The sequence below is a fragment of the Siniperca chuatsi genome, linkage group LG12 (genome assembly GCF_020085105.1).
Source record: "Siniperca chuatsi isolate FFG_IHB_CAS linkage group LG12, ASM2008510v1, whole genome shotgun sequence".
Taxonomy (NCBI): Eukaryota; Metazoa; Chordata; class Actinopteri; order Centrarchiformes; family Sinipercidae; genus Siniperca; species Siniperca chuatsi.
Window position 1 is genome coordinate 29,940,902 of NC_058053.1, and position 27,458 is coordinate 29,968,359.

Here is a 27,458-nt window from a genome sequence, read left to right on the forward strand (position 1 = left end):
AAACTACTAATAAATGGTTTATAACACACTGTCGGTAGTTGTAAGTAGATATAAGGACATTTGTATTAAGTCTTTACAATGTGTTATAAAACGTTTATTGACAGTTAACTTGTGAACAACTCCTTACGACGAAGCATTACAAAACATTTGTTAACTGTTAAAGCCCGTGAATGAATCATATGGTGCATTACAAAACATTAACTGTTGATGCACACAAGAAATTGTATGGCGTGACAAAACATTTAACTGCAGATACTACTGAACTAATCTTACGCACGTTGCGAAACATTTATTAACTGCTGACACTAGTGAACAAATCATTCACAAGAGGGTTAAAAACTATACTGAAATATAGTATAGTATAGTATTGAAATCTTATGATTACAGAGCTTCAAGTTTCAGCTTAGTTTATAAAAACAACGTGTTTATATCTGCTTATAATAACAATTTATTAATTGATCATATACTGCTATTAAATGTGAAATTGTGGGTTAAAATAAAGTGTGACATTTTCCGATTCAAGGGTCTGAGGATAGGGGGTGTCGTATGCTGTACAGATTGTAAAGCACCTTGAGGCATATTTGTGATTTGTGATGTTGGGCTGTAGAAATAAAAATAGACTTGACATTGTCCAGTGCCAGTATGATAAGTCTGAGTAGTGATAACAAATGACAAACAGCTCTATATGAACATTATTAAATGAAATGAGCACCCGTAGTAGAGTTTTACAAATTCACTGCTACAGAAATCAGTAACTACTAAAAGTGACTGAAGTTTGAAACCCAACGCAAGTTAACTATAAAGATCAGTCAGGGATTTTTTGGTGTATAATTATGAAGGTAATAATGGATATTCACAAGGAAAGGTAGAAAAACATGACTGTAGGACGGAGTGATCGGCCATTGTTCTGTAATAAACTTCATTAGTTAAATCTTCATTATGTCTCATATTCAGTCTCTTTTGTGGTTTTGAATGGTAAAACAAATATTTTACTATAAAAATGTACAATTCACACAACAAATACTTTGCTTAAAAAGGTATGAAATGGTAAATGAACTGCATCTATATAAACGGTAGTAGTAGGCATGACACTCTTGGTTCCTAACAAAGATAACAGTGTAGTATAATCAGAAAATGTCATCATTTGATTTAATTCACCTTTTAGAATCTGTACCTGGGTCAAAATTATGTGCTTGTGTATTAATATCACACCAAGATATTTATTTATTTAAAAAAGGATTCTTTTCAAACTTTGTTGTGATCAGAAACCATACGTTTATTTTTTACAGTCCAGCCAAAACCAGGCGCTGCTTCTGTTTTCTGTTAAAACTATAACATTTCTGAAGGAATTTGGTTATTTTTAGCCTTGATGTGTAAATATGAGTCCGTCAGATGATCAGGTCCACCTCAGGAAACTTTACTTCATGTCCAGGTTGAAGATTTCTCGGCTTTCGATGAGGATGAACTCCACGATCTGGTTTTGGTAAACCATGTTGACCGCCATGTTTCCCGCGTCTAGCTCTGGCCACATCAGCGTAGGGCCAAACACGATGCCGATGCCCTGAGTGGACATCAGGTTCTTTCTGGAAAAGGCCAGAACTCTAAACAGCAGAAGGAACAAAAACTGAATGGAAACATGGGAACGTACAGAGTTTACATATTATTTAAGATCCACGCCACCGCCACTATGGATGTCAATGTAATTCTCCTACAACAACCAAGTACAATGTGAATTAATCAGTACTTTTACTGTAAATTTAACTTGATAAAATAAACTACTCACCAACATACATTATAATATATATTATATAAAAACTCAACTGATAAACTTCACAATGTGACATTTACATCAATGTGATATTCATTTGAGGAGCAGTTTCTTCTTCAGTGTCTTGCTTGTATGTAGGCGTACCTGTGCAGGTGGCTGAAGAGCAGCTTCATTGTGTCCTGGTTGGGTTTGGGCAGCTCCTGGATCAGTTTCTTCACTGCCTGAACTTTGTGTTTAGATTCTTTGATCTCTGTTCACAGAAACGACAGCAGCAGTAGTTTAAAATGTGCATTGTATTGTAGTTCAACATGTCTATAGTATCGTAGTTTAATAAGCAGATAGTATTATAGTTCAACATGCATAAAGTATCAGTATAGTTTAACGTGTGAATAATATTGTAATTGAACATGTGTATAGTACTGTAGTTCGATGTGTATAGTATCGTAGTTTAATGTGCGTATAGTGTTGTAATTTAAACGTGTGTATAGTATTGTAGTATAACACCTATAGTATTGTTGTTTAACGTGTGAATAATATTGTTAACGTGTATAGTTTTGTACTTTAACACGTGAATAATATTGTAGTTCAACGTGTGTATAGTATTGTAGTTTAACATGCCAGTGATCCAGTTTTAAACATGTTCACCTCCTTTTAAAGAAACCCTTTCTGTTCACTGTTTTAAGTTATTTTAGACCCATCTCTAAGCTGACATTTTGATTCAAGATTTTAGAATGAACTATCTATATACAGTTGACTTATTTTATGAATAACAATCAAATCTATGATAAATTCCAGTCTGTCACTCTCTACACAGTTTTAATTCACATTGGTCTCAGCTCAGTCTTTCTATCTTCATTCTGGCCTAAGCAGGCAAAATATCCAAACAGCAACCTATACAAAACGCTGCTGCCAGGCTTTTAACACAATGATGACACCAATCCTCACTGGTTATGTTAGTTTTAGAATTTATGTTATGATTTTACGGCTTGATTTTAAAGCCTTGTATGGTCAGACTCCTGCTTATATCTGGGATCTGCTAACTCACTATGAGCATGACTATATTTTGTAGCTTCTGAAATGTGCTATAAATGAAAATTATCAATATTATTATCATTATTATTGTTCTTGTTATGCAGTTATTCTGTCATTAAGATAATAATTAGACTTATTAATTCATTCACTCAACAAGTATTCATCAACAAAATGACGTGGAGTTATTTTACATTTCATTCTGTAACATGTTTAGGAGACTTTCCATGGAGCTCAAAACTAGACGTGTCCAGATTAAACTAATTCATACAATTCATTGGACACCTGAAAAACTTAATACAGTTAAAGAAGAAAGCTAAAGAGAAAATGCCACCTGCTGGGAATGCCAGAGCAATGCAAATATACAACTTCTGTTCACTCAGAGATGATTCAAACAGTATTGATGGTATAAACTCATGAATATATGAATAAATGATTATTATTTTGAAAAAATTTAGGTTTTAAAGAAAGGCTTATGATTATGTTAAATGTCAAAAATGGAAATCATTTGTGAATAGGAGCCAACAGCACCCCCTCTTCCTTTTCTTTTCATTCCACTACATTTATTTATTTAATGAAGAAACTTCATACAATTTTTATCTTTTTAACACCTGGTCCTGTATTTTACTCACATGTCCAATGAGTTTTTATGTATTAATTTACTCTTTCTTTACTTTTTTATTTTATATGCATGTTTGTGTTTTTTTCAAATTATCTTTTGCCCTTTCTATGTATAACATTAATATGGTTGTATTACATGGTTGTATTGCTCAAAAAACAAAAGCTCGGTTCTGTGGCAAAACTCTGTGGCAAGTGTTGTGTTCTCAAAACTCTTCATACAATCATCAAAATCACAGCAGATTGGTGTCTAAACAGAAAATACTGCAACAAAAACTCCTCAGTGAAGACAGAAAAAAGACGAAAACATCTTTTCAACACTGAGCATCAAATCATACGTTCAACACTGCAGTCATTTAGTGGTGATACACAAAACTAAACTGAAAATAAAACAATTATTTTAGTCTGTTTACTGCTCTACATATATCTCTATCAAACTTCCTTTTGAGCGTTACAAATGATCTCCTGGTTGTGTGTTGCTGGATGCTGTATACTGGTTTTACTGGACTTTAGTGCCTAATTGGATATGGTGGACCATATCCATGTTGATTAATAGTCGGGAGATGGAGTGGGTTGAACTCTCTGATACTGCTCAGTTTTAGATCCTCTACTGTTCACATGCTTCCTCTTAGGGACGTTATTCACAAATATAACATTAATTAGAATTTTTACACCAATGACACCCAGCTGTACGTATCAATGTCATCTGGTGATAATAGCAATCTTCTCACACTCATTAAATGCAGTAATGAGATTAAGTGCTGGATGTCCAACAGTTTCCTGCAGGTAAAGGAAAATAAATCGGAGATCATATTATTCAGCTCACCTGTAATAACCTCAGCAGTCTGTCAATAAAATTTTAATCTGTGGCTAGAAACCTGGGAGTGCTATTTGATAATGACCTCTGTTTGATGTTCATGTCAATCATATTCAACATTAGATCTTTTCTATCCTCTGCTGACCTGGAGACCCTTATCCAGGCTTTTATTTACTAACTAGACCCGACAGAGCCTCTCTTTTTTCTTTTGTCTATATGTATTTTAGCTTTGTTTTACTTGTTGTCTTTTTATATGTGCATATTTTTGTCTATAATTTTTTGATCTGTGAAGCGTTTTGTTTTGAAAAGTGCAATAAAAATTGTTATTATTATTATTCTTATTACTATTATTAAAAAATGCATTTCTGGGAAACAAAAGACTAAAACTTGATACGAGATGGTTTTGTCTTGAAATGTCAGAGCTTAAAAAAAGGAGTATCTGTAACAGACATATCTGATAAATCTAGCTAAAAATGATTCCAAATAGGATTCTAATACAGTTAGAGACACACAGTTTTTTTATATTGTCAGGTTTGACTCACTGACGGCCTCTACAAAAGGCTGGAAGAATCTGAAGGGGAGCAGTGGCTCGGGTAGCTCGCGGAAAAACATCTTGAGGGCTCCGGTGACAACGTGGATGTCCTCCCACTGACTGTGGTCAAGGTCCAGGGTCTCCTCTGGGGGACAGACCAGAACATACATGGGATCAATTAATAATGTATACGTCGATACAATGATAAAAACGTAATCCCGGTGCCACGTTTCTGTTGTAAATCACTAGAATTTAAATGTAATTTGTAGGAGAGGACTCGAACAGACAGTTATAGTCAAACAGAGTAAGAAAAGGTTTCTGTTGAACCGACCTTGATCAACGATGAAGCGAAGTTTCTGGATTGTGGCCAGATTTCCACTGACTCTGTAGATCCCGTCAACCTCCAGACCTGAAAACACAAAGTCAATGACAAAATATATGAAACAAAACATAAACTGAATTCAAGCCAGAGCAGAGGTTTATCTCTATTTTATTTAATCAGTTAACATACAAAGAAGTGATGACACAGTCTTTTGTTTTCATACAGCTCACACATACAGCTATTGTTTGTTTGTGACCATTTGTTTTCTAATTTGAGTTGGTTTTATTTTAGTTAACATTCACTCATTAACTTATATGCTTTAATTAATTTAGGTTAGCTCTGTTTCTGTCATGGTTCTGTTATTTCCTGTTTTATTTTGGTAAGAGTTCTCCCTTTTGTGTCTTGTGTAGTTGCACTTCCTGCTTATGATTAGTTTGCTTGCCCTTATTGGTTCCAGCTGTGTCTCGTTGTCTCCCCTACCTGAGTGTATTTAGTCTGTGTTCTTCCTTTTTCTGTGTCAGATCGTTGTTGTACTTGTGTTAAGCTTCCTAGCTCTAGTTGTCTGCATTTTGGATTCATGCTCTGTTTCTTGTTGACCTAGTTTATGGACTTTGGATTTTGGACTTTGCCTCTTTTGGAAAAACTGTTAACCTCCTCTTCTGTCTGCGTTTGGGTCCTTTCTCTATTTCCGGGCTTGACACTTTAATGTAACAGTTAATTTTTCATGGATCCACAGGAAGTCCTTCTCTGGACAAAAAATGTGGCACCAGCTGATATGGCCTCTTATACTGGGATAAACAGGAAATGGAAGAGAGACATTGGGTGTGTCAGAGGGGAGTCTGACATTTAGGATCCTGGTTAATTCAGGACTGTCGACATATGACTCCTTTTATCTTGTGTTTCTAGAGTGATGTGTTTTTGCAGACACGTAAAGAAGTGTTTGTCATATTTCTTAAAGGGATTTTGACATAATATTTTCCCCAGAGCACGCAGGGAGCTTCAGTTCAAACTGCTAATACTGTATGTAACCTCTATTTTATTTGTCACCACTACGGTTAGGGTGTCTGATGTTGACTGCGGTTAGTTATTGGTTTGATTAATGGTTTACAGTTTAATAATGTGAGTTTGTATTGATTACTGACTGTGGCTGATCAGGGTAATTGTACTCAGTTTCTAACAGCAGTATGCAGTAAATGGTTGCCCTTTTGTGTGCGTATTTTTAAACTACTTTCCTAATTAAACATGATGTGCTTGATGGTGTTATGACTCCTGATGAAACTTGAAAGCTCAGCATCAAGTCAGTAGGGACACATTACAGTTCTGTCAAACAGAAGTGGAGTATCTGGGAAGAAAATTGTGTGGAGACAAAAAGGTTAATAGCATCCATACAAGTAGAGACTATGGCTAAGGCTAAGCTGCTAACAGTGGGACAAATGCTGTCAGCACTAAGTTAGACAACATTGAGTCAGGTCTGCCACCTTGCTATCAGGGATTGGCAGGAGCAGTTTTTGCATTGCGAGCATGTGAGGAAATGCATAGTCAGCCAATCATGGCAGATCTCACACTGTTTGTAGATGGCTCCTGCTTTAGAGATGCTACAGGCAACCATGCAGGTTATGCCATTGGGTAATTAAATTAACACCTATACAACCAAATTTGCTCAACCGTTCTGCACAGCTTGCAGCGATCAAAGCTTTAACAGCCGCATGTAAACTAGCACAGAGAAAGCGTCTTAATGTATAGACAGACTCAGCGTTCGCTTACGGCGTATGCCACGTTTATGGAAATATTTGGAAGCAGAGAGGCTTCCTAAAGGCTGATGGCATGCTATGCATGGAGAAGCAGTCTCCACACTGTTAGATGCTCCCAGCAGTGGTTGCCATTATCAAGTGTCCAGCACATGCAGTAAAAAATATACACTTTAATAGCCAAATGGAATCATTTCAGTAGCCAAGTTCTTGTGTAGAGAACTTTTTCCAAGATTTGGCATGTCAGACACCATCAGCTCAGACAATGGACCACACTTTGTAGCAGAAGCCTTTAGACCAGCCTTAAAGATGCTAGGGATTAAGCAAAAGTTTGGGTGTGTGTGTATCATTCTCAATCACAGGGAACAGTTGAATAAGCTAATGGTACCCTGAAAGCAAAAGTAGCCAAGATAATGGCAGATAGTAACATCCATCCATCCATCTTCTTCCGCTTATCCGGGGCCGGGTCGCGGGGGCAGCAGTCTAAGCAGGGACTCCCAGACTTCCTTCGCCCCAGACACTTCCTCCAGCTCCTCCGGGGGGATCCCGAGGCGTTCCCAGGCCAGCCGAGAGACATAGTCCCTCCAGCGTGTCCTGGGTCTTCCCCGGGGCCGCCTCCCGGTGGGACATGCCCAGAACACCTCCCGAGGGAGGCGCCCAGGAGGCATCCGGATCAGATGCCCTAGCCACCTCAGCTGGCTCCTCTCGACGTGGAGGAGCAGCGGCTCTACTCGAGCTCCCCCGTGTGACTGAGCTCCTCACCCTATCTCTAAGGGAGCGCCCAGCCACTCGGCGGAGGAAGCCCATTTCGGCCGCTTGTATCCGCGATCTTGTCCTTTCGGTCACTACCCAAAGCTCATGACCATAGGTGAGGGCAGGAGCGTAGATTGACCGGTAAATCGAGAGCTTTGTCTTTCGACTCAGCTCCTTCTTTACCACAACGGTCCGATACAGCGCCCGCATCACTGCAGACGCTGCACCGATCCGCCTGTCAATCTCACGCTCCATCCGTCCCTCACTCGTGAACAAGACCCCGAGATACTTAAACTCCTCCACTTGAGGCAAGGACTCCCCACCCACGCGAAGAGAGCAAACCACCTTTTTCCGGTCAAGAACCATGGCCTCAGATTTGGAAGAGCTGATTCTCATCCCAGCTGCTTCGCACTCGGCTGCAAACCGACCCAGTGCATGCTGCAGGTCCCGGTTTGAAGAAGCCATCAGAACGACATCATCTGCAAACAGCAGAGATGAGATCCTGTGGTTCCCAAACCGGACACCCTCCGGCCCCTGACTGCGCCTAGAAATTCTGTCCATATAAATTATGAACAGAACCCAGATAGTAACAGTAAGCTAAATTGGATTGAGGCTTTACCTCTGGCACTGATCAGAGATCACAGACTAACACATTAACACACCTAACAATGCATGAAATGTGCACGGGGAGACCAGTGCCATATCTTAGAGGCCCATATGAAGGACCTCCACTTCAGCAATTAGAACGAGAACTAACGAGTTATGTGAAGCATTTAACTCAAATACATAGTTATATTCCAGCAGGTGAAAGGTGCCACAGAGGAATGTGAGGCTGCCATTCCAGACCAACTGCAGAGGGTGCATCCAGGAGAGTGGCTATATGTCAAAGTGTTCAAGAGAAAGTAGAACCAACCCAGGCGTGAAGGCCCCTTTAAAGTCACCATAACGACCCCAACAGCCCTAAAGGTCGAGGGTAAGAGTTTGGTTCCATCTTAACCACTGCTGCAGAGCAGACAACCCAGAAACAACAGTTGAAGCATAAAGAAGAAGGGCATCCCATGGGCCGGACGGTGACGCCTCCACGTGGGAAACCAGACGGCCTCAGGGCCTGCAGGGAGAAAGGAGATCTCAAAGACTGGCTGCCAGACAAACCAATAGCAGCACAACAAGTACTGGATTAATAGCCGCAAGGCAGGAGAGTGGATCAGACTCAGATGATGAACCTACAAGCCCAGAAGGAGGTCAAGGGGAGCATGAAGCCGACCCAGGGGAGGGGTCATCAGGGTCATGAGGGTAGAAAAACTAGGAAAGGGAGATTATGGAAAATAGGAATAATACTTATAGTCTTATCAATTGACACTAAATTGGTGAGACTGTACCATAAACTGTGTACACGTAGAAGTCCGCTAGAAGGGTGTCATGAGGCAATTAAACTAAAAACATCAAGTTGGGAAAACATGTGTCAATGGAGTAAACACATAACCTTGTGTAACATGTTATAAATCTAAAACAATCCCTCAAATGATGCCCATTCCAGGCTTTGATGCAGACACATGACGACAGTGGCGCCTGTTTTGCGTATTGTGTAGTGAAGATGGCTAGAGATTACAAAGGATGGAATGACGATGGGCAGGTTTGCTCAAGAATCCTGACAGACGAACTAGAGTCATGGATACCTCACCTAACCCTAACCCTTAAAATGGCAGAGAAGGGGACATTCCTGTATTGTATAGCATGCAGAACCGAACTGGTAGTGCATTAGTCACAGGAACATCATCAGACCCCTGTGTACAATGTAAGATGACACAGGTTAACATGATAAAAGCAAGGAAAAAAATCAAGTCAGGGGGCGAAGGTGGGTAGCACAACTCTACAGGCAGAGTTTCAATGTCAACAGGTAATATATAATGGCCAGTATCTCCTTGCCATGCATGGCGAAGCATTTTTAACAACATGCAAAATCCCAGATCTTGCAAAAGGAACGCAACCTCTGGCAGATGTGTTTTGGTTATGGGATGACGATAAAAAAGTAAAAGTAATACTGCCAGCAAATTGGATGGGAATATGCACACCAGTAATGCACACCAGTAATGTTGACAGGGCAAGTAACAGTGCTTGGCCCATCACCCCAAAAAATGCGTAGCAGATGAAGAAGTCTATGTTGCTTGGAATCAGGAACCACACAGTGTTCTGTCCGACCAAATGGCTATATCTCCAGAGAGACAGTGGGACTGATACCAATTTGGGGGCAATAGCAAATACACAGTATACAGCATGCTGTAGGTGGATAAATCAACTATGGTACAATTAGCAAAGATTTATAAATTGGACAATATAAGCAGTGGGAGCCATACATGAGTAGTTGCAGTTAACCTCCTTGGTGGCCCTACAAAATAGGTTTGTTATAGACACATTAGTGACGGAGGACCAAGGAGTGTGCTGCTACATAGGAGATGAGTGTTGTACGGTCATTCCAATGCACACAGGTGAAGAAGGGAACCTCACAAAAGCCATAGAGAAATTGAAGAAATTGAGGGATGAGCATATTGTGAGTTCTAATTGGAACACTAAAATACCAGCAATGTGGGATTGGCTTAATAACTTGAACTTCAAAAAGGTCCTACAGTTGGTAGGACTAGTAATTGGAACATTGTTGTTGATTGTCATGATCGTTGTGTGCTGTGTGTTCCCACTGATCCAAGTTATGATCACAAGTATGACTAAATTGGTGACCGGACAGTTTCCTTTTCAAATTCATAAAGAAATAGAAGTTGACATGGCAATGGCACCAATGGTTGGGGGACAACTGATTGAATGAGACCAGTCATATGAAAGCGTGTGTGTGTATATATATATATATATATATAATATATAATGTCTCTTCACCTCGCTAGACTCCCAGCGCTTACCCCTTTACTTCAGCTCTGCATTCAGCAGTGTCATCCCTTCCAAGTTAATCACCAAACTTGGAAACCTGGTCATTAACACCTCCATTTGCAATTGGATTATGGACTTCCTGACAAACAGACCTCAGCTTGTTAGGTCAGGCCACAACTGCTCCACCACCATCACACTCAACACTGGCGTACCACAGGGCTGTGTGCTGAGCTCCTTCCTCTACTCCCTCAACACACTCGACTGCAGGCCTGCGCATGGATGAACGCCATCATCAAGTTTGCAGACGATACTACGGTGATTGGTCTCATCAGCAACAATGATGAGACTGCCTACAGGGAGGAGGTCCTGGCCACATGGTGCTCAGACAATAACTTGCTCCTTAACACCTCCAAGACAAAAGAGCTCATCGTGGACTTCAGGAAGGAGAGAGGAGGTACACATGACCCCATCCACATTAACGGGATGGCTGTTGAGCGTGTCTCCAGCTTCAAGTTCCTGGGACCCATATTTCAGACAACCTGTCCTGGACCACCAACACCTCCTGCCTGGTCAAGAAGGCTCACCAGCGACTCTTATTCCTGAGGACAGTGAAGAAGAACCGACTGTCCTCGGCTGTCCTGGTGAACTACTATCGCTGCACAGTAGAGAGCATCCTGTTCAGCTGAGTCACAGTCTGGTTGGGAACTGCTCTGCTGCAGAGTGCTGGGCACTGGAGCGGGTGGTGAAAACTGCCCAGCGCATCAAAGGGGCAATACTTCTAGCCATTGAGGATGTCCAGAGGAAATGCTGTCTGCATCGAACCCGCAGCTTTCTTAAGGACTCCTCTCACCCCGCCCAGAGACTGTTTTCTCCCCAGCCTTCCGGCAGGTGCCTCAGATGCCTCTAGCATCTAAACAACTTTTCCCCCCCAGAGCTGTCTTCCTGCTGAACTCTGCCCCCTGCTGATTACACTGTCCCCTCATATACCTTAACTTTAAATGCTGCTATATTGATATTGTTTTTGCTACATGTACCACATGTTCATTTGCACTACCGGACTATTTATTTATACATATACTGCATCATTTGCACTCCAGTACTATGTACTGAATACTGCAATAACTCATCTACTGCACTGTTAACTATTTCCATAAATTGCACTACTTTATATTCATTGCACTACTGTTCTGCCCAGTCCAATTCATTATTGTACATATCCATCAGTATACTTCTGTTTATAGTAATGCCATCTGTATATAATGTCCGTAGTACCACTTGTAAAATATTTTCATAATACTGCTCTATCCTGCATTTATGCTCACACTTTATATCCTGCACTTCTGGTTAGACCTAAACTTTGGAATGGCCTAGTCAAAGTCCTGACCTGAATCCTATTGAGATGCTGTGGCATGACCTTAAAAAGGCAGTTCATGCTCGAAAACCCTCCAATGTGGCTGAATTACAACAATTCTGCAAAGATGATTGGGCCAAAATTCCTCCACAGCGCTGTAAAAGACTAATATCAAGTTATCGCAAACACTTGATTGCAGTTGTTGCTGCTAAGGGTGGAGCAACCAGTTATTAGGTTTAGGGGGCAATCACTTTTTCACACAAGGCCATGTAGGTTTGGATTTTGTTTTCCCTTAATAATAACAACCTTTATTTAAAAACTGCATTTTGTGTTTACTTGTGTTATCTTTGACTAATATTTAAATTTGTTTGATGATCTGAAACGTTTAAGTGTGACAAACATGCAAAAAATAAGAAATCAGGAAGGAGGCAAACACTTTTTCACACCACTGTACACACCACTATACACACACACACACACACACACACACACACACACATGCCCTCATGATGCCTCTATAATTGAAAATGCCCCTGTTGTGTTTGTTTTTTTGTTTCTTTTCTCTGTGTGCAGGTGGCCCACCGCATACAACTGCTGCCCTTTTTATTTTTTTTGCCCCTGTCCCTCAAACAGCCTGAGTCCACCACTGTCTATAATCAATCAAACTTTATTTATATATATATATAGCACAAGTCATACATCAAATGCAACTCCAATTGCTGAACATAATTAAAAAGAGCATAACTTTCAAAAACATTTAAATGAATAAAATAAGTGTAAAGTACTGGCTGGGGCCATAGTTGGCTAAAAGCGGCCTCGCCGTGGGTCTTAGACCAGACCCTAGGAACAACCTATAGACAACTACCAGAGGAACTGAGGGATCCAATGGTTACATATATTAAAACCATATCAAACAAGTAGTTGGGAGCAAGACCATTTAGTGATATGTAAACCAACAAAAGAATCTTAGAATCAATTCTAAAACTAAGAGGTATTCAGTGCAGCAATTTTAAAACAAGCGTAATGTGGGCTCTCTTACTGGTCCTGGTTAGCAGACGAGCAGCTGAATTTTGTATAAGTTGAAGTTGATCTATGGTTTTTTTTCCATTACAACATTCCAGCCTACTAATGATAAAAGCGTGCACAAGTTTCTCAGTATTTGGCCTGGGAGAGAAATGGACACACACTATTTTTAGCTGATAAAAGGCACATTTGGTCACATTCCAGATGAGGGCATTCAAAGTTAAAACAGAGGTCAGTTTCCTTCTCTGTGCCTCTGCTCCAATGACGAGTACCTCTGTTTTATCCTGGTTGAACTGAAAGTTGAGCCATCCAAACATTAATATCTAAAATACACTTGTGGAGGGCATTGATAGAGCTTGTGTCATCAGGAGACACAGCAATATAGAGTTGACTATCATCAACGTAACTATGAAAATTGATGCCATGTCTCCTGATGACACTATGTCATAATTTATATTTTCATAATACTTATTTTCATAATACCTATGTATGAACCATACCAATGTATGAAATGACCATGTAAAAACCCTGTGACAATGTGAAAGGTGTTGCTGGTATTGATGAACCTACAGAGAATTATCAGCTGAATCTGCACCTCCCCTCGGCTTTACAGAGCTTTATAGTCGGTTTCAGCTCATTAATTCAATTTAAAATAGTCCACATTTCTGAAGAGATGAATCATCGATCAACTTGTATGTCAAATAATCATTTCAGCATTGGTCGTCTTGAACTTGTGTCAGTTACAGACTTTTCAAAATCAGTATCAGAAAGTTAACAGAAACTTCGCCATCAGCATAATCCACCCTGTCCATCTGTATGGTCAATGTGTCCAGTCATTCAGAATTTCACTCAAATATGAATAATAGACAGCCTCTTTCAGTAGTTAATGTGTGTTTATAAACATCACTCATCACAAACAAAATGCATCAAACAGCTAACAGTGCTACTGACTAACGTCCTCCTGGATCCATTTTCTTCATAGTTTTGTCATCCTGATTGTCCATACTGTAATTTTATTATGTTGGTCTAGTCTGTAAACACAGCAACTATTTCCTGTCTGTCCATCCTAAAGAGCTCCTCCTGAGGTTTCTTTCATTTTTCCCCCTGTTAAAAGGGTATTTTGGGGAGCATTTTTCTTCATCTGCATCGAGGGACAAAGGGTGTTGTATGCTGTAAAACCAGAGGCATAGCTAGAGGCAATATAAATAAAATTGACTTGACTTAATAGAAGCAGTGTATTTATCCATATGTTGGTGCTCATTGAGCAGCTTTCATCTGGTTTGATTTAATGGAGTTCACTGTGCAGATTCAGTGTGCTGCTTTGCTCTGATGAAGTTTGTTAAGTGACAATCATTTCACAGCTCTGTGGCAGGTGACTCACTGGGGAGATTTTTGCAGCTGTTTCTTTGGGTAAATTATTTTTATTTGTACATGAAGGAGGTCCAGATGTGCAGTGACTGAGCTCAAGAAAATGTGTTTTCTCTAGCAGGTATGTGCTTTGAAGTGATTATACTTCATACCCACTTGTACTTATTTTGATTAGGTGTATTATAGTATATCATATTTCGATTTGCTTGCAGACTTATTTATTATTAGGTCTATTTCTATTCTATTAGTACTTCTTCTCCTGTGTGACGTGACAGTGAGCAGCTGTAACAAAGAGTTTCCCCTCAGGGATCAATAAAGTATTTCTGATTCTGAAACATATTGTTGCCCAAGTTCAGTGGTTCACCATGCACCTTTTTAGTTTGTCCACTAGGTGGCAAAGGTTTTTGTCATGGTTTCATTTTATTCAGTTTGAGAAAGTTAAATTTTTTTTATTTGGACTAAAAGGAAAATGGTTTAAAAAAGGCTGTTAGTTATTTTAAAGCTCTCTGCTAATAATTGTTAAACATTGTGAAGACAATGTGCATTGTTTAATATATCGAAAGCATATTGATGTTAGCTGAGATATAAAGAAAAGTGCTCTGATCATGTGCAGTGAGTAGACTTCAGACGATGTGTTTTCTCTTGTCTTCATGTAGTGAAAAATAAAAATAAATGGTGAATGCTCGTCAGACACTTGTTACAATGTCAACATGGGAACAAACCGAGGATTAAAAAACAGAGACAGTGATTGTGCTAGATGAGGCCTCAGAGACAGAAAACAAACCACATATCATCTATTCTCTTCTGTTTCCCTTTATAGGAAGTGTTCTAGATTTCATCAGCTGTTAGTGAACATACCTCGCTTGTCAACAGCGTCCAAACAGATCTGAACGAACCTCGGCACCGTGGTTCCTTCACGCTCGCAGAGAGTCAACAGATGGCAGCCAAAAACTCGATCTGAGAAGGACATTATAACATTCATCGTTAATGTTACAACAGGTTTAAACGACCAGTGGGTAGGATTTAATTAAATTTTATTTATATAGCGCCAATTCATAACAGAAGTTATCTCATTGCACTTTTCCTATAGAGCAGGCCCGTACTCTTTATAATATTATTTTGAGAAACGTGAGGTTTCTCAAAATAATATATGCTGTCTTCGTAGTTAATATATGCCGACTCCGTAGTTTTCTCTGGGCGAGTTTATTAGTGGACCTAAACCATGACGACTCAGACTTCAGACCAGGAGGCAGAGTTGCAGTCCTGCACGCTTCTCTGCGCTTCCAGAGCAGTTTCCCACCCAAAACTCCTTAGTGACGGTGTCTGCCCCTCGACCACTTAAATTAATTAAATCTAAAGTTAACAGAAGAGGAGTTATAAATAAAAACCTAAGCAAAAATACTGAAATAGTACAACAAAATAGGAGGATTAAATGTGGACTCTTAAACATCAGATCTCTGTCATCCAAAGCTGTACTAGTGAACAATTTAATATCAGAGTATCATATTGACTTGTCTTACTGAAACCTGGCTGGGTCATGAAGAATATAAAAGTCTAAATAAATCCACTCCGCCCAGACATATTAATACTCACTTTCCTTGATGCACCGGCCGAGGAGGTGGAGTTGCAGCCATCTTCAACTCAAGCCTATTAATCAACCCTAAACATAAACTAAATAATTGAAATTTGAAATTGAAAGCCTTGTTCTCAGTCTTTCACACCCAACTTTTACAGAGACCCAACAAATCCCATTTAGTGGCATCTAGCGGTGAGGTTGCAGTTTCCAACCATTTGAATACTGCTGACGTCACCCTCCCCTTCCAAACGTGTATGAGAACCTATAGTGGCTGCAAAACTTGCAAAAAAGCTAAAGGCCCTCTCTAGAGCCAGTGTTTGGTTTGTTCATTCTAGGCTAAATAGAAACATGGCAGTGCAACATGGCGGCCTCCATGGAAGGGGACCCGCTCCCTCTGTAGCTATAAAGGGCTTATTTAAGGTAACAAAAACAAAACAATTCTTTTTTTCAGGTGATTATTATACACCAATGAAAACAAACTTATGAATATTATATTCCATTTCTGCCATATTCTGTCAATAGATCCCCCTAAATCTTACACACTGGTCATTTAATGACTAATTGTTAATGTTGCAACAGGTTTAATGACTAATCATTAACATACACATTTCAAATTATGACTTTATTTTAAAAATTCTTGTTAGTGAGATCACATTTAAACCCTTTCTCCAAAAGTAACTTCACTGTCACCAAAACATTACATATAGATCCTGTTCGATTCAGAGATTCATTAAAGGTAAATATAGTCATAGGTGAATAATAACAAGATAGGATAATTATGATAATAATAAATTGTAGACTTGCAGTTAAAATCCCAATACAAAAAGTGAAAACTAAACACTGCAACATTTTTTTATGAGTCTGTGTGTGTGTGTAGGTCATTCACTGTCCCTCAGGTTGTGGCATGTTGATATATACTGGGCAGCAAGCTATGCCCTGTCTCCTTCTCCTAGGAGTATTTTGAATTTTGAAAGCTCATTTAGCTCTTTGAAATCTGAGATTACAGATTTGAACTTGTTAAAGTAAATGTTCCTTATTTCATTGAATGTTGTACATTGTAAGAGGAAGTGCATCTCTTTCTCAATCTCACCTGTCGAACAGTGACAACATATTCTGTTTTCTTTTGGTTGCCATGATTTTTTGTGCCTTCCTGTTTCTGCTGCCAGTCTGTGGTCACTGAGCCTGTACTTGGTCAGGATCTCTCTCTGCTGTCTGTCTGTCAGGTTTCTGTACGTCGTGTTGTAGTTTGGTTTCCTCTGATTGGTGTTTGGAAAGCAGTGCTGCTGTGAGACTGGTCCGAGTGTCTGAGGGGGGGCAGGTAGTCTCAGCACCAGCTGACATAGGGGACTCTGTTCTGGGCTCAGCTCCTGGGTCTGGAGGTCTTTGGGATGGAGGGGGTCTCGGGGGCTGAATGTTAAGTATCAGCGGGTCTCTGCCTGATTCTGCTCCACATGCATCTGTTGGTGTTTTTCTGAGTGAAATGTATCTGCAGAGTCCTGCATGTAGAGACTCTGCTGGACGTTTGTCCCGGCGGGTAAAGCTCTGGTGACTGAGTGGACCCCAGACTCACCACCAGACAGCGCAGTGGGCCGGATGACACTTTCACATATTTTAAGACACATTTTAATTGATTTTAATTTGAAAATTAAAACATTTTCTCTTAATTGCATTTAGAGCTCTTTGAGCTTTTTCTTTGAGTGCGTTCACGGCCGTGTTGAAACTCCCTGATGCTGTTATGGTTACACCCAGGCAGGTTTAACTCCTGCTGTTTTCAATGATATGATTATTTTATGGTAAACTGACATTTGTTTTTTTGTGAAAAATCATGACAGTGTTCTTCATTCGTCTGTCCAACTTCCAACATCCCCAGCACATTTTTTGGTTCGCAACGGACCTCTGCAATTGCTGAGCTAAAAATTGCAGCTGGAAGTTTTGAAGGCCTGACCTCCCTGGAATGAGAGGGTGGAGAAGCTATCCACTTTTGTTGACAGATGTGTCATGGTTTGAGGGTTTTTGTATTGTATTTCCTGTTTTATTTTGGAATATTCTCCTTCCCTAATGTGTCTTGGAGTTTTGCTTCCTGTTTTTGTTTGCTTTTCCCATCTGTTTTGGATTGTTTGCCCCACCGTGATTGGTTTCACCTGTGTCTTGTTGTCTCCCCTCACCTGAGTGTATTTAGACAAGGGAAGCACTCCTTGTCTCTTTATCAGATTGTCGTTGTCTCCGTGTCAAGCGTCCTGGTCGTTGTTTCCTGTGTTCCCGCCTGACTTCTTGGATTATTTTCTCAGTTTCGTTTATACCCTTCATGGAAGCTTGGACTTTGATTTCTGTTTGCTCCTTTGAACTTTTTGCCTGTTGTGAGTGACTACTGCCAGCCATAATCAGTATAAGCGTTTTTTCCCTTTCATTAAATGATTTATATTTCACCTATTCTGCCTGATAGTCTGCGTTCGGGTCCTACTCCTACCTACATGGTTCCCCGTCTTGACATTAACCACAACAAGATGTCGCTCAACGATGACCATCGAGATAAAAGAAAGAAGATGAAGATGAAATCTGATGTTGAGCTGCTACCCATCGCCACTTCACTGTGAATGTGCTCTCTCGCTCCCTTATCTCTTAAAAGATGAAAGTTGAGACTTAGCAAGTTTTAAGGAGTCACTTTTGTTGATCAAACGTTTACATAAAATAAAAACATACGGCTACAGGTAAAGTAGAAATTGTCTCAGGTATTATCTATAATTTCAGTTAATTTAGTGTTTAGAGTGAGTTTTTTGGGGAAACATTACATTAGTGAAATGTAAATGTTCATCATTCAGTTGTTCATCAAAAATCTGTATCAGATTGGAGGACTCAATTTCTGTTATGATCCATTAAACAAAATAATTTTAGAATGTTTTGTGGTGTTCTTGCATAAATTTTAATGATATTGTTTTTCACTTTTACAAGGTGGCTGTCATCCACCAATCGGAAGGTAGCTCCCCCAGCTGTGCCTCGGTGTGTGACAGATGAGTTAGTTACTTTGTACTGATGAGCAGTTGGCACCTGCCATCAGTGTATGAATGTGTGTGAATGTGGTGAATGTGATATGTAGCGTGAAGCGCTTTGAGTAGTCGGAAAGTCTAGAAAGGCTCTTTAAGTACAGTCCATTTACTACTTTGCTTAATGCAAACAATGACCACTTATAGTAACCAGCTTGTAATGTATTATCTCTATATGTCTATATCTGCCTATATCTCATTCATTACTTTACTTAAAGCACCCAATGACCACTTAGAATTATTTATAATGTATTATAAAATGATTATAATGTATTATAACAATGAGAATTTTAATACACTATGATCCTTGCCAAAAAAATGTCAGTGAGTGACTAGCAATTATGAAGTATTGATACGTGACTTTATAAGTCATTATAAAATGCTTTATAATGTTATAATGTGTTATGATTATTGTTATAAAACATTATGAATATTTATGAGTGCCTATAACTATAATTATACTGTCTAAGCAGACTCTAATGCATTATCAGTATGTTTATAATGCATTATTGACATGAGCACCATAGAAAGTGTGAAATGAGAGCTTCTATGAAGAGCTACAACAAAATGATACAGAGTATAATAAATATGATACAGTGAGAAAGAGTGGAAGAAGAGCATTTTAACAACCTACAAGCTATTCAAGGGCAAACGTATGTTAGGGGTTTAGTGTGTGAAGAAAAACCAGAAACCTTTGATGAGGCCTTTCTCCTGCAGAGTCTTCATGGACGGACGTCTGGTGATGAACTTCTTCAATCTGTTCTTCACTCCGTTCTTGTCGGCGCTGTCGGAGGTGCTGTGTTTCAGCTTGGAGCTGCTGAACATGTCTGCAGAAAAACATGTTTACGTTTAACCAGAAATAACTGAATTTTTGTTTTTTAGTACTACAGTCTGTAAACTCAGCAACCTGACATATTATCATCTTATAAAGTAGTTTATAAGTGGTCAAGCAGTTGTGTATTTCCACCTCCAGCAGTTACAGAGCAACATGATCATTAGGAGTTGTGTCTGTGTCTCCTGATGGACGTCAGTCCGGTCTTCTCTCTGTCAGCTCTGTGTTTGGTCTCCAGCAGCTGCTGAGGGAAACATCTGGCTCTTTAGCAGCTAGATGCTCCGCTATGTTCAGCAGCTGCTCTCTGACTGCGTCTGTCTGCTGTTTGCTGCTGAGCAGCTCGAGTTCAGCGGCTTTTTACAGCCATTTTTGTTAAGAGTGAACCAAAACAGTAAAGTTGTTAAAACAGTGAGCTGAAAGTTGCTATGAAGCTCTGCAGGGTCTGGAGATAAGAGTGTGTTTTTCACTACAAGTGACCCTTTTCACATAACAAGTCATGTAATCCATCACTAATATTAAAATATTATAATATTATAATAAGATCATAGCCACTTTAAAGCAACACTACAACCAGCTGTCCTCACATATAAGTAATATATAATAATGGGTTTGGGTCAGTTACTCACTGATGGAGCGTCTGTGGACTGGGTTGCGTTGTTTGGTGTTGGGGGAGGCGGAGCCATATCCAGGTAGGGAGCTGTGTCTGGGCAGGTACTCTGTGCTGTTTGACCTCCGCAGAGGAAAACCTCCGTCTGCTTTAGTCTGAACAGAAAGAGTTACAACCAGTCACAGGAAGGCTTTTATGTCACTAATAATCTAAAGAAGAGTGGGGTAGGGTTGCTCATTCTGAAAGAAATTTCCAATGTGCCAATGTGTGGACCAATGTGTCAGATTTTCCATTTTTCTGTTTTATAATCACAGTAAACTGAATATATTTGGGTTTTGGACAGGTCAGACATAAAAATACATTTTAAATTTGGACTCTGATAAACTTGGATGGACATTTTGTAAATGATTAATCCAAAAAACAATCAAGACACTGATTGATAGTAATAGCCAGTTTAAAAGGAAGTGAGTTCTTACTGAAGAGTCAACGTTCTTTCTGATGGCGTCGTACCATTTACTGGCAGTGGAGTAACTCTCAGCCTGCAGGAGGTACTCACTTCCTGTGTTTGTTGTGATCTGGAACAGATGAAAATGACGAGTTAAATCGGGTAACAACAAGGGAAAAAAGTGCTTGTAACAGGTAAAAATATTCAACAGAAGAGAGGGAAAAAAACAAATAGGAAATTATGTTCAGTGTTGAAGTCTTTAATGTTCATCTTCACCATAATTTGATTAATCCCAACAGCCATTGAGAAAAATCATTCTCTGGTCACTTACATCTCTAAATTGGGTTTGCCTAAAGTGAAATGTTGGCCCATAGGCTCCACTAAATCGCTTTTGTTCAAAGCAACGTAGAGTAGCCACAGTAGATCAAGGAGAAGCCTTCAAGGCTTATAGAGATTATAATAAAGAACAAAGTCAGACTTGTGTGTTTCTGGGGTGCAAAAATAAGAACACATGAATCCTGTTCACTTTAACATGTGACTGTCAGAGGAAGAAACAGGACACAGAAGTTTAAGACAAAAAGAAGCTTCAGTCTGGATCCTGGTTCAGTGTAGTGTGACCATGTGACAGGTTTGCATTTGTTTGTTACGTGGAAAACGTTTTTCTTGCTCGACTTCTCTGTCGTCCACTCGATAACAGCTCCACACAACGGAATCACATCTGTCTTACTTCCTGGTTTCTGAACACAGAGAGGGTGGACAGGAGGTTAGAGGTCACACAGCCCAAAAAATATATAAAAAGAGAGAGATTAAAAGTAGACATGATGAAAATAAAAATACTAACTCAAAAATTGAACTTAAAATTATTGTTTCAGGGTTTCTGCAGGTTCACCAAGTTAAAGGAGCAGTATGTAGGATTTAGTGGCATCTAGTGGTGAAATTGCAGATTGCAACCATTTGAATACCGCTCGGCTCACCCTCAGGAAAAAAGGGGATGATTGTAAAAAAGATTTTATTAAATAATGAGGAAAAAGGGGTGAGGGATGTAGCCAGGGTTTTGGATCACACACACACACAGACAGATGGGGGAGAGACAGGAGATACAGGGCAGGAAAATAATAACAGGAAACACTAGGGAATACAGACAAACTGTCAAGGCCGTAAGATGTAGGAGAAACTACGGTGGCCACGAAACTCACGAAAAATGCGAAAGGCCCTATTTAGAGCCAGTGTTTGGTTTGTCCGTTCTGGGCTACTGTAGAAACATGGCGGTGCAATATGGCGACCTCCGTGGAAGGGGACCCGCTCCCTCTGTAGATAAAATTGGCTCATTCTAAGGTAACAAAAACACGATTCTTATTTTGAGGTGATCATACACTAATGAAAACATACTTATAAATATTATATTCCTTTTCCGCCAATAGTTACTTCTAAATGTTACACACTGGACCTTTAAGACCCAACAGTATAGAATAATAATTTGTAATTATATAATTAATAAAGTTAACTCGAACTTGACCCATGTAAACAGCATAAAATGGATGGATGGTTTAACCAGTGAAATTCTTTTAAGTTAATGTATGTTTTTGCAGAAGTCGACACTTGTGAGCTGATGAGGTTTTTAGCTACTGTAGTTATCCTATCGGACAGCCTTGTGTTGTCTCTCTTTAAAAACAGAGATACAGTAGAGCAGAAATAAAGTAGAGCTAAAGTAGGATAAAGAAGTCATACAAATGGGAGAGAGTGAAGATATAAACAGAAATAAGGAAATTATCAAGTAGAGATAAGGAGATAAATTGTTTATCAGACCAGATCCTTGTTGTCTCTCTTTATAAAACGGAGATAAAGTAGAGATGAATTAGAGATAAAAATTTTTCGTACCTGACTAGTTTCTTGTTGTCTCTCTTTATAAAACAGCAGCTGGTCTGAGGTCAGCACGCTCCACATCAAAGTCCAGTTCTTCCTCTGTTTCTTACCACTCTCTGAGATTTTAGCCACATTCAGGTGTTCACCTTTCAACTCCACCTGGACACACACACACACACACACACACACACACACACACACACACACACAGGCATACACACATTATTAGCACAGAAATATTAAATAAACATGAAATTATATTGTTTTAATTATTCAAATGTTCTGTCATTTAATTATGAAACTGCCCTATAATTTGTCTGTAAATGTTTAATTGTTTTGTCTTGATATTTTCATATATGAATTATGAAAATAAAAATGAAAGATGTGACAGAGAAGAAACTGGTCTAAATAATGCCTCTGAACTGGTTTGGAGACAATTAAGGTTTTTAAGACTCAGACAGGAGTGAGCTGACTGTTTTTACAGTGTTTTATTGTGAGATGTTGAGTCTCTTACTCACCAATGGTTCAAAAACTGCAGCTCCCCCTCCTGTGACAAAGACGTTGTGCTGAGACTGATTCCTGCGATGCCTAGAGATCTTCAAACAGAAATAAATGAATTAAAAACTGAACTGCACCTACTCTAGGATGGAGCTTCTTCTTGTCTACTTACAGGTTTCTGAGGAAGGTCGGACTCTTGCAGCACCATGGACTTGGACTGACTCAGGCGGTCTCCAGGACTCTGTGAGCTCTTAATGCGCATCTGCACGGATCCCTGTGCTGCAGTGCTGCGCTGCGGAGGCTGGATCAGTGGCGGTTGCTTTGCGGGACTCTGGAGGTTTGTGATTCTGTGGATGAACAAACAATCAGAAGTCAATGTGAACTTTTCACAACTTTTCACTTAGTGTTGTTGTTAATTCCTTTGTCATTTGGTGTGTTCACAAACACTTCACTCATTTGGCTTGGTATAATTTTATTTATATATATATATATATGTGTGTGTATATATATAAGGATATGTATAGAGACTGATATATATAGGAAGATATAATATATGTTACTATATATATGTAATAGATATATATGAAGGACAGTTGCACAATATAAATCAAGATATAATTTATTGCACAGGATACGAAATAAATATGGTTAAAATTTATTTTTACCCATTTAGCAATTGGATTTTTAAGATCTGTTTACACAAATGTGTTTACCATCCCCTTAAACCCCCCAGTGTACTCTCAATTCAGTATTTACGACTTCCAATCCTTTGAAAAACACTACTATTTTCTAAAAATTACAATTCCCTACAGGCCCGCCATGCAGCTTGATACAAATCGGTGCCACAGTTGTAGTTCTTCCAGTAGTTTCGTAAATAGGGCTGTAAAAAGATGTTTACTCCATATAATAAATATCTAGTACAGCCAAACTAGTAATTACACTGCATCTAGATAATCTATGTTAAGAAAAAGTTAAAATGTTGGTTTATTTAAGATATTTTATCCAAAACAGGAGTTGAATACCCCGTGGTTTACAGCTTCCGCATTACGTCAATGACTTACACGGAAAACAGCCAATGGGAAGAGAAAAAAAGTTTCCCCCTGGATCAGGGAGCATGTCAAAAACGCCTATGTAAAAACCTATGTGGCACACTATGTCTGGCTGATTATGACTGTAAATTCATTGTACAATAAGTATTTTATTAAGTCATTTAAACATTTTCCACCAGACACCAGAGCTGGATTCCTCTTGCAGTGGGGGCTAAGGATCTTGGGTAATGAATCCTAGCCTTCCGTTTTACAAAACTGACAACAAAAAACTTTATTTCTCAAAATTGAAGGATGTTACTGTTAAACATTACTGTTATCAAGGACACTTTTGTATTTTAGTCGTGACAAAACATCGGTATTTGACGACCTGGGAATGAGAAAAGGTTGGCACATCTTCACCACCTGCACATATGGATTGTGTAAATTAATTCAATTAAATTTTATTTAGATAGTGCCAATTCATAACAAAAGTTATCTCATTGAACTTGTCCTATAGAGCAGGTCTAGACCGTACTCTTTGTAATATTATTTACAGGGCTCTTGGATCTATGTGCTGGTCCAGCATTAGACAGACCAACCCGACGTAACCACGCCATTACGGTACAAATACAAGTAGGCTACTAACCACTCTGGGGTTTCTGGCAACCGGCTGTTACCAGTGGCAATTAGCCCACAGATGTGCGTTTGATATGATCAACAATATATGTTTCTGCCTAAAGCCCCTTTTCAAAATAATACAATTCTGTTAATCTCGCTGCATTTTCTTTTGTTTGTGACCCCGCTGCTGTGGCCATCAAACAACTGATTGTGTCCGACGATACTTAATATTTAAATTTGGGTGGTGTATCCCTGTAACACAGAGAGTAACAGTGGACAACTACTAAATCTAAGTTATCGTTACTCCCTGTATATATCAGTAAAGCTTGTTTACATGCTGGTTATGGATGGTAGAATATGAATAAAATGACAAAGTAGGACTTTAAAAAGTGACTTTAAATGTGTATTTGTGTTGCTCAGACGACAATCTCCAGGGATCAAATTAACTGCAGAAAATATCACTCAATAGATCACCTACTGAGAAAATGCTCCTTCTTTTATTAATTATATTTTTGTTGAAATTCTGTGGGTGATCTTTCAGTTAAAGTTTGATCCAGAGAATACTGAAGACTGTTTGACTTTTTCTTGTTTGGGTTCCTGTTTGCAGCTCTGATTGCTTCACTGTGGTTACACAACATTTGTCCTTCTGTCAGTCAACAACATGGAAAAACGCAGATAAAAAGACACTACAATAAGTTTTACTTGAGGCCTTTTCCAGACCTGGAATCAGTATTATGTGTGTTCATGTGTTTTTGGTGTCTGTTAGTAAATGCTGGTTCAGCATTTATTCAGACAGACAGCAGCGTTACACAAAGACACACAATGCTTGCTGATATTTGTCAGCTGGTCCAAGTCGAGGAACTAAATAATGATATCAATGAAGAAAAAGAGTGTTCTTGGTTCTCTCACAGGCTACAGCAGTTATGGAGTTCAAAACAAAGTCTTAAGTTCTGAATTTAAGTTAACTTAACTTCTTAAGGAAGTGCTTGCTCATGGTGGGATTTGTTGGGTCTGTGTAAATAATATTATAAAGAGTTTGGTCTAGACCTGCTCTATAGGAAAAGTGCAATGAGATAACTTCGGTTGTAAATTGGCTCTGTATAAATAAAATTGAATTGAATTAATTATTGACCATCACACTCCTCCTCTTCTCACAGTGAATCCAATGATACATTTCATCATCAGTTTCATCATTAAAGAATTTTGCTGCTGTTTTATAACGTCTAACAGAGAATGACAGGATGTGGATGATGGGATTGTCATTTTCATTATTTAAACAATCAGTTGACATAAATTTAAATTCCAAATAAATGTTGTGTCGCTGTCTGTGTAACGAGTATACCTGATCAAAAGACTCTCTGTACACTTCACAGGTTAAAATATAAACATCAGACACACGACTATGAGAGTTCACATATAAATATACACACAGGCAGAATCCCAAACTTACAGGTAAGAATGTTAATATAACAATATCCCTGAGGTTGGGAAATTTAAAAAGTTAATACAAGAGAAACAGAGGTAAGTAGTTATCAAAGCAAAACTCAGTTGAATGTTTTCCCAGTGAAACTAAGAGCAACTACTGCACCGTGAAAAAAACTACAGTGTGAGTTTATTCCACAGAAGTGGAGCTGTAGCTGTTTGAGCAAAGGCTCTACACCAAAAGATTTTTAATTACATTTAGGAACAGTTAAATAACAGCATCGAGAGCATGTAAAGGACATGATGGAGAATACAGAGTAATCAGACTGGAGATGTAGGACAGATCCGATCCATTTAAAGCCAGAAGGATGATTTTGAAATCAGCTCTGGCTTATGTTGGTAGCCAATACAAAGACATCAGGACAGGTGTTAAATCATCATACTTCTTAGATCTAATAAAAACTCGGGTTGAAAACAAATTAATGCAGCAGAGATGATCAATTTAAGGTAACAGGAGTAAAAGCAGCAGAGATGATAATCCCAGCGATGTTGATTTTAAACTAATCTGAAAAAAAACAACAATCAAACTTTCAGCAGATATTTGAAGCATCACTGTGATGTCAAAATGCTTCAGTTCTGTGGGTTTGAACCTTTTTAGTAACTGTGAGATAAAACCACCCTCAATAGTGATGCTGCTGACATATATCTGAAACCCTCCTGAAATAACGCGATGAGAACTAAAGCTTCAGTAACAGGAAACAAACTGAAACCCTCCATACGGAAGCTGAAACTTCAGTCATGCACAAAGTCTTATTATCACCTCCTCGCATTACTTGAACGACAGAATGTAAAGTGTTAAGTAATTATCCTACCCTGGGGATATAGCTTCAGCTTTGATGATATGTGAAAATTACACAAGTAAAAACAATAAGCTCATTTAGGGGCGGCTATCAAGAAAGTTCAACCTCTTTGTATTTCATCCATCAGACATCAGTGAGTTTAGGCCTACAGACGAGTAAATCCAACCAAACAAGTGTTACAGCCAGTAATGATGAGGACAAACCTGCAGATGGATGCCAACACAAACCAGTCACCAAGACACCAACACCGAACCATTAACTCAGAAATCATGACAAAACTGACAGATCATTTAATGTGATCTTACCTTGTACCCGCCATCTCTTTGTCACTGATCACAAAAGAAGAGACGCAGAGAGTCGAGGCCTGACTGTTAGAGGAAGTATGACTCATCACGTGGTTTCTTCAAACCAGCCACCTCTCACACTACAACTGCTGCAACCTCCTTTTCCTGAAAAAACCCT

The 27,458-nt window shown here is 39.1% G+C and overlaps 1 protein-coding gene across 1 annotated transcript; it reads right to left on the reverse strand.

Annotated features, from left to right (window-relative positions):
* Nucleotides 1-1,255: 1,255 nt before the first annotated feature.
* On the reverse strand, nt 1,256-27,458 carry arhgap15 (Rho GTPase activating protein 15). The gene is made up of 13 exons (XM_044217307.1): nt 27,302-27,458; nt 23,241-23,415; nt 23,089-23,166; nt 22,586-22,729; nt 21,355-21,444; nt 20,739-20,837; nt 20,282-20,417; nt 19,516-19,650; nt 15,065-15,163; nt 5,096-5,173; nt 4,775-4,909; nt 1,913-2,018; nt 1,256-1,601 (listed from the first exon to the last, which is right to left on the reverse strand). Exons 1-13 carry the CDS (start codon nt 27,385-27,387, stop codon nt 1,418-1,420), a joined length of 1,545 nt encoding a protein of 514 aa, XP_044073242.1. The 5' UTR covers nt 27,388-27,458; the 3' UTR covers nt 1,256-1,417.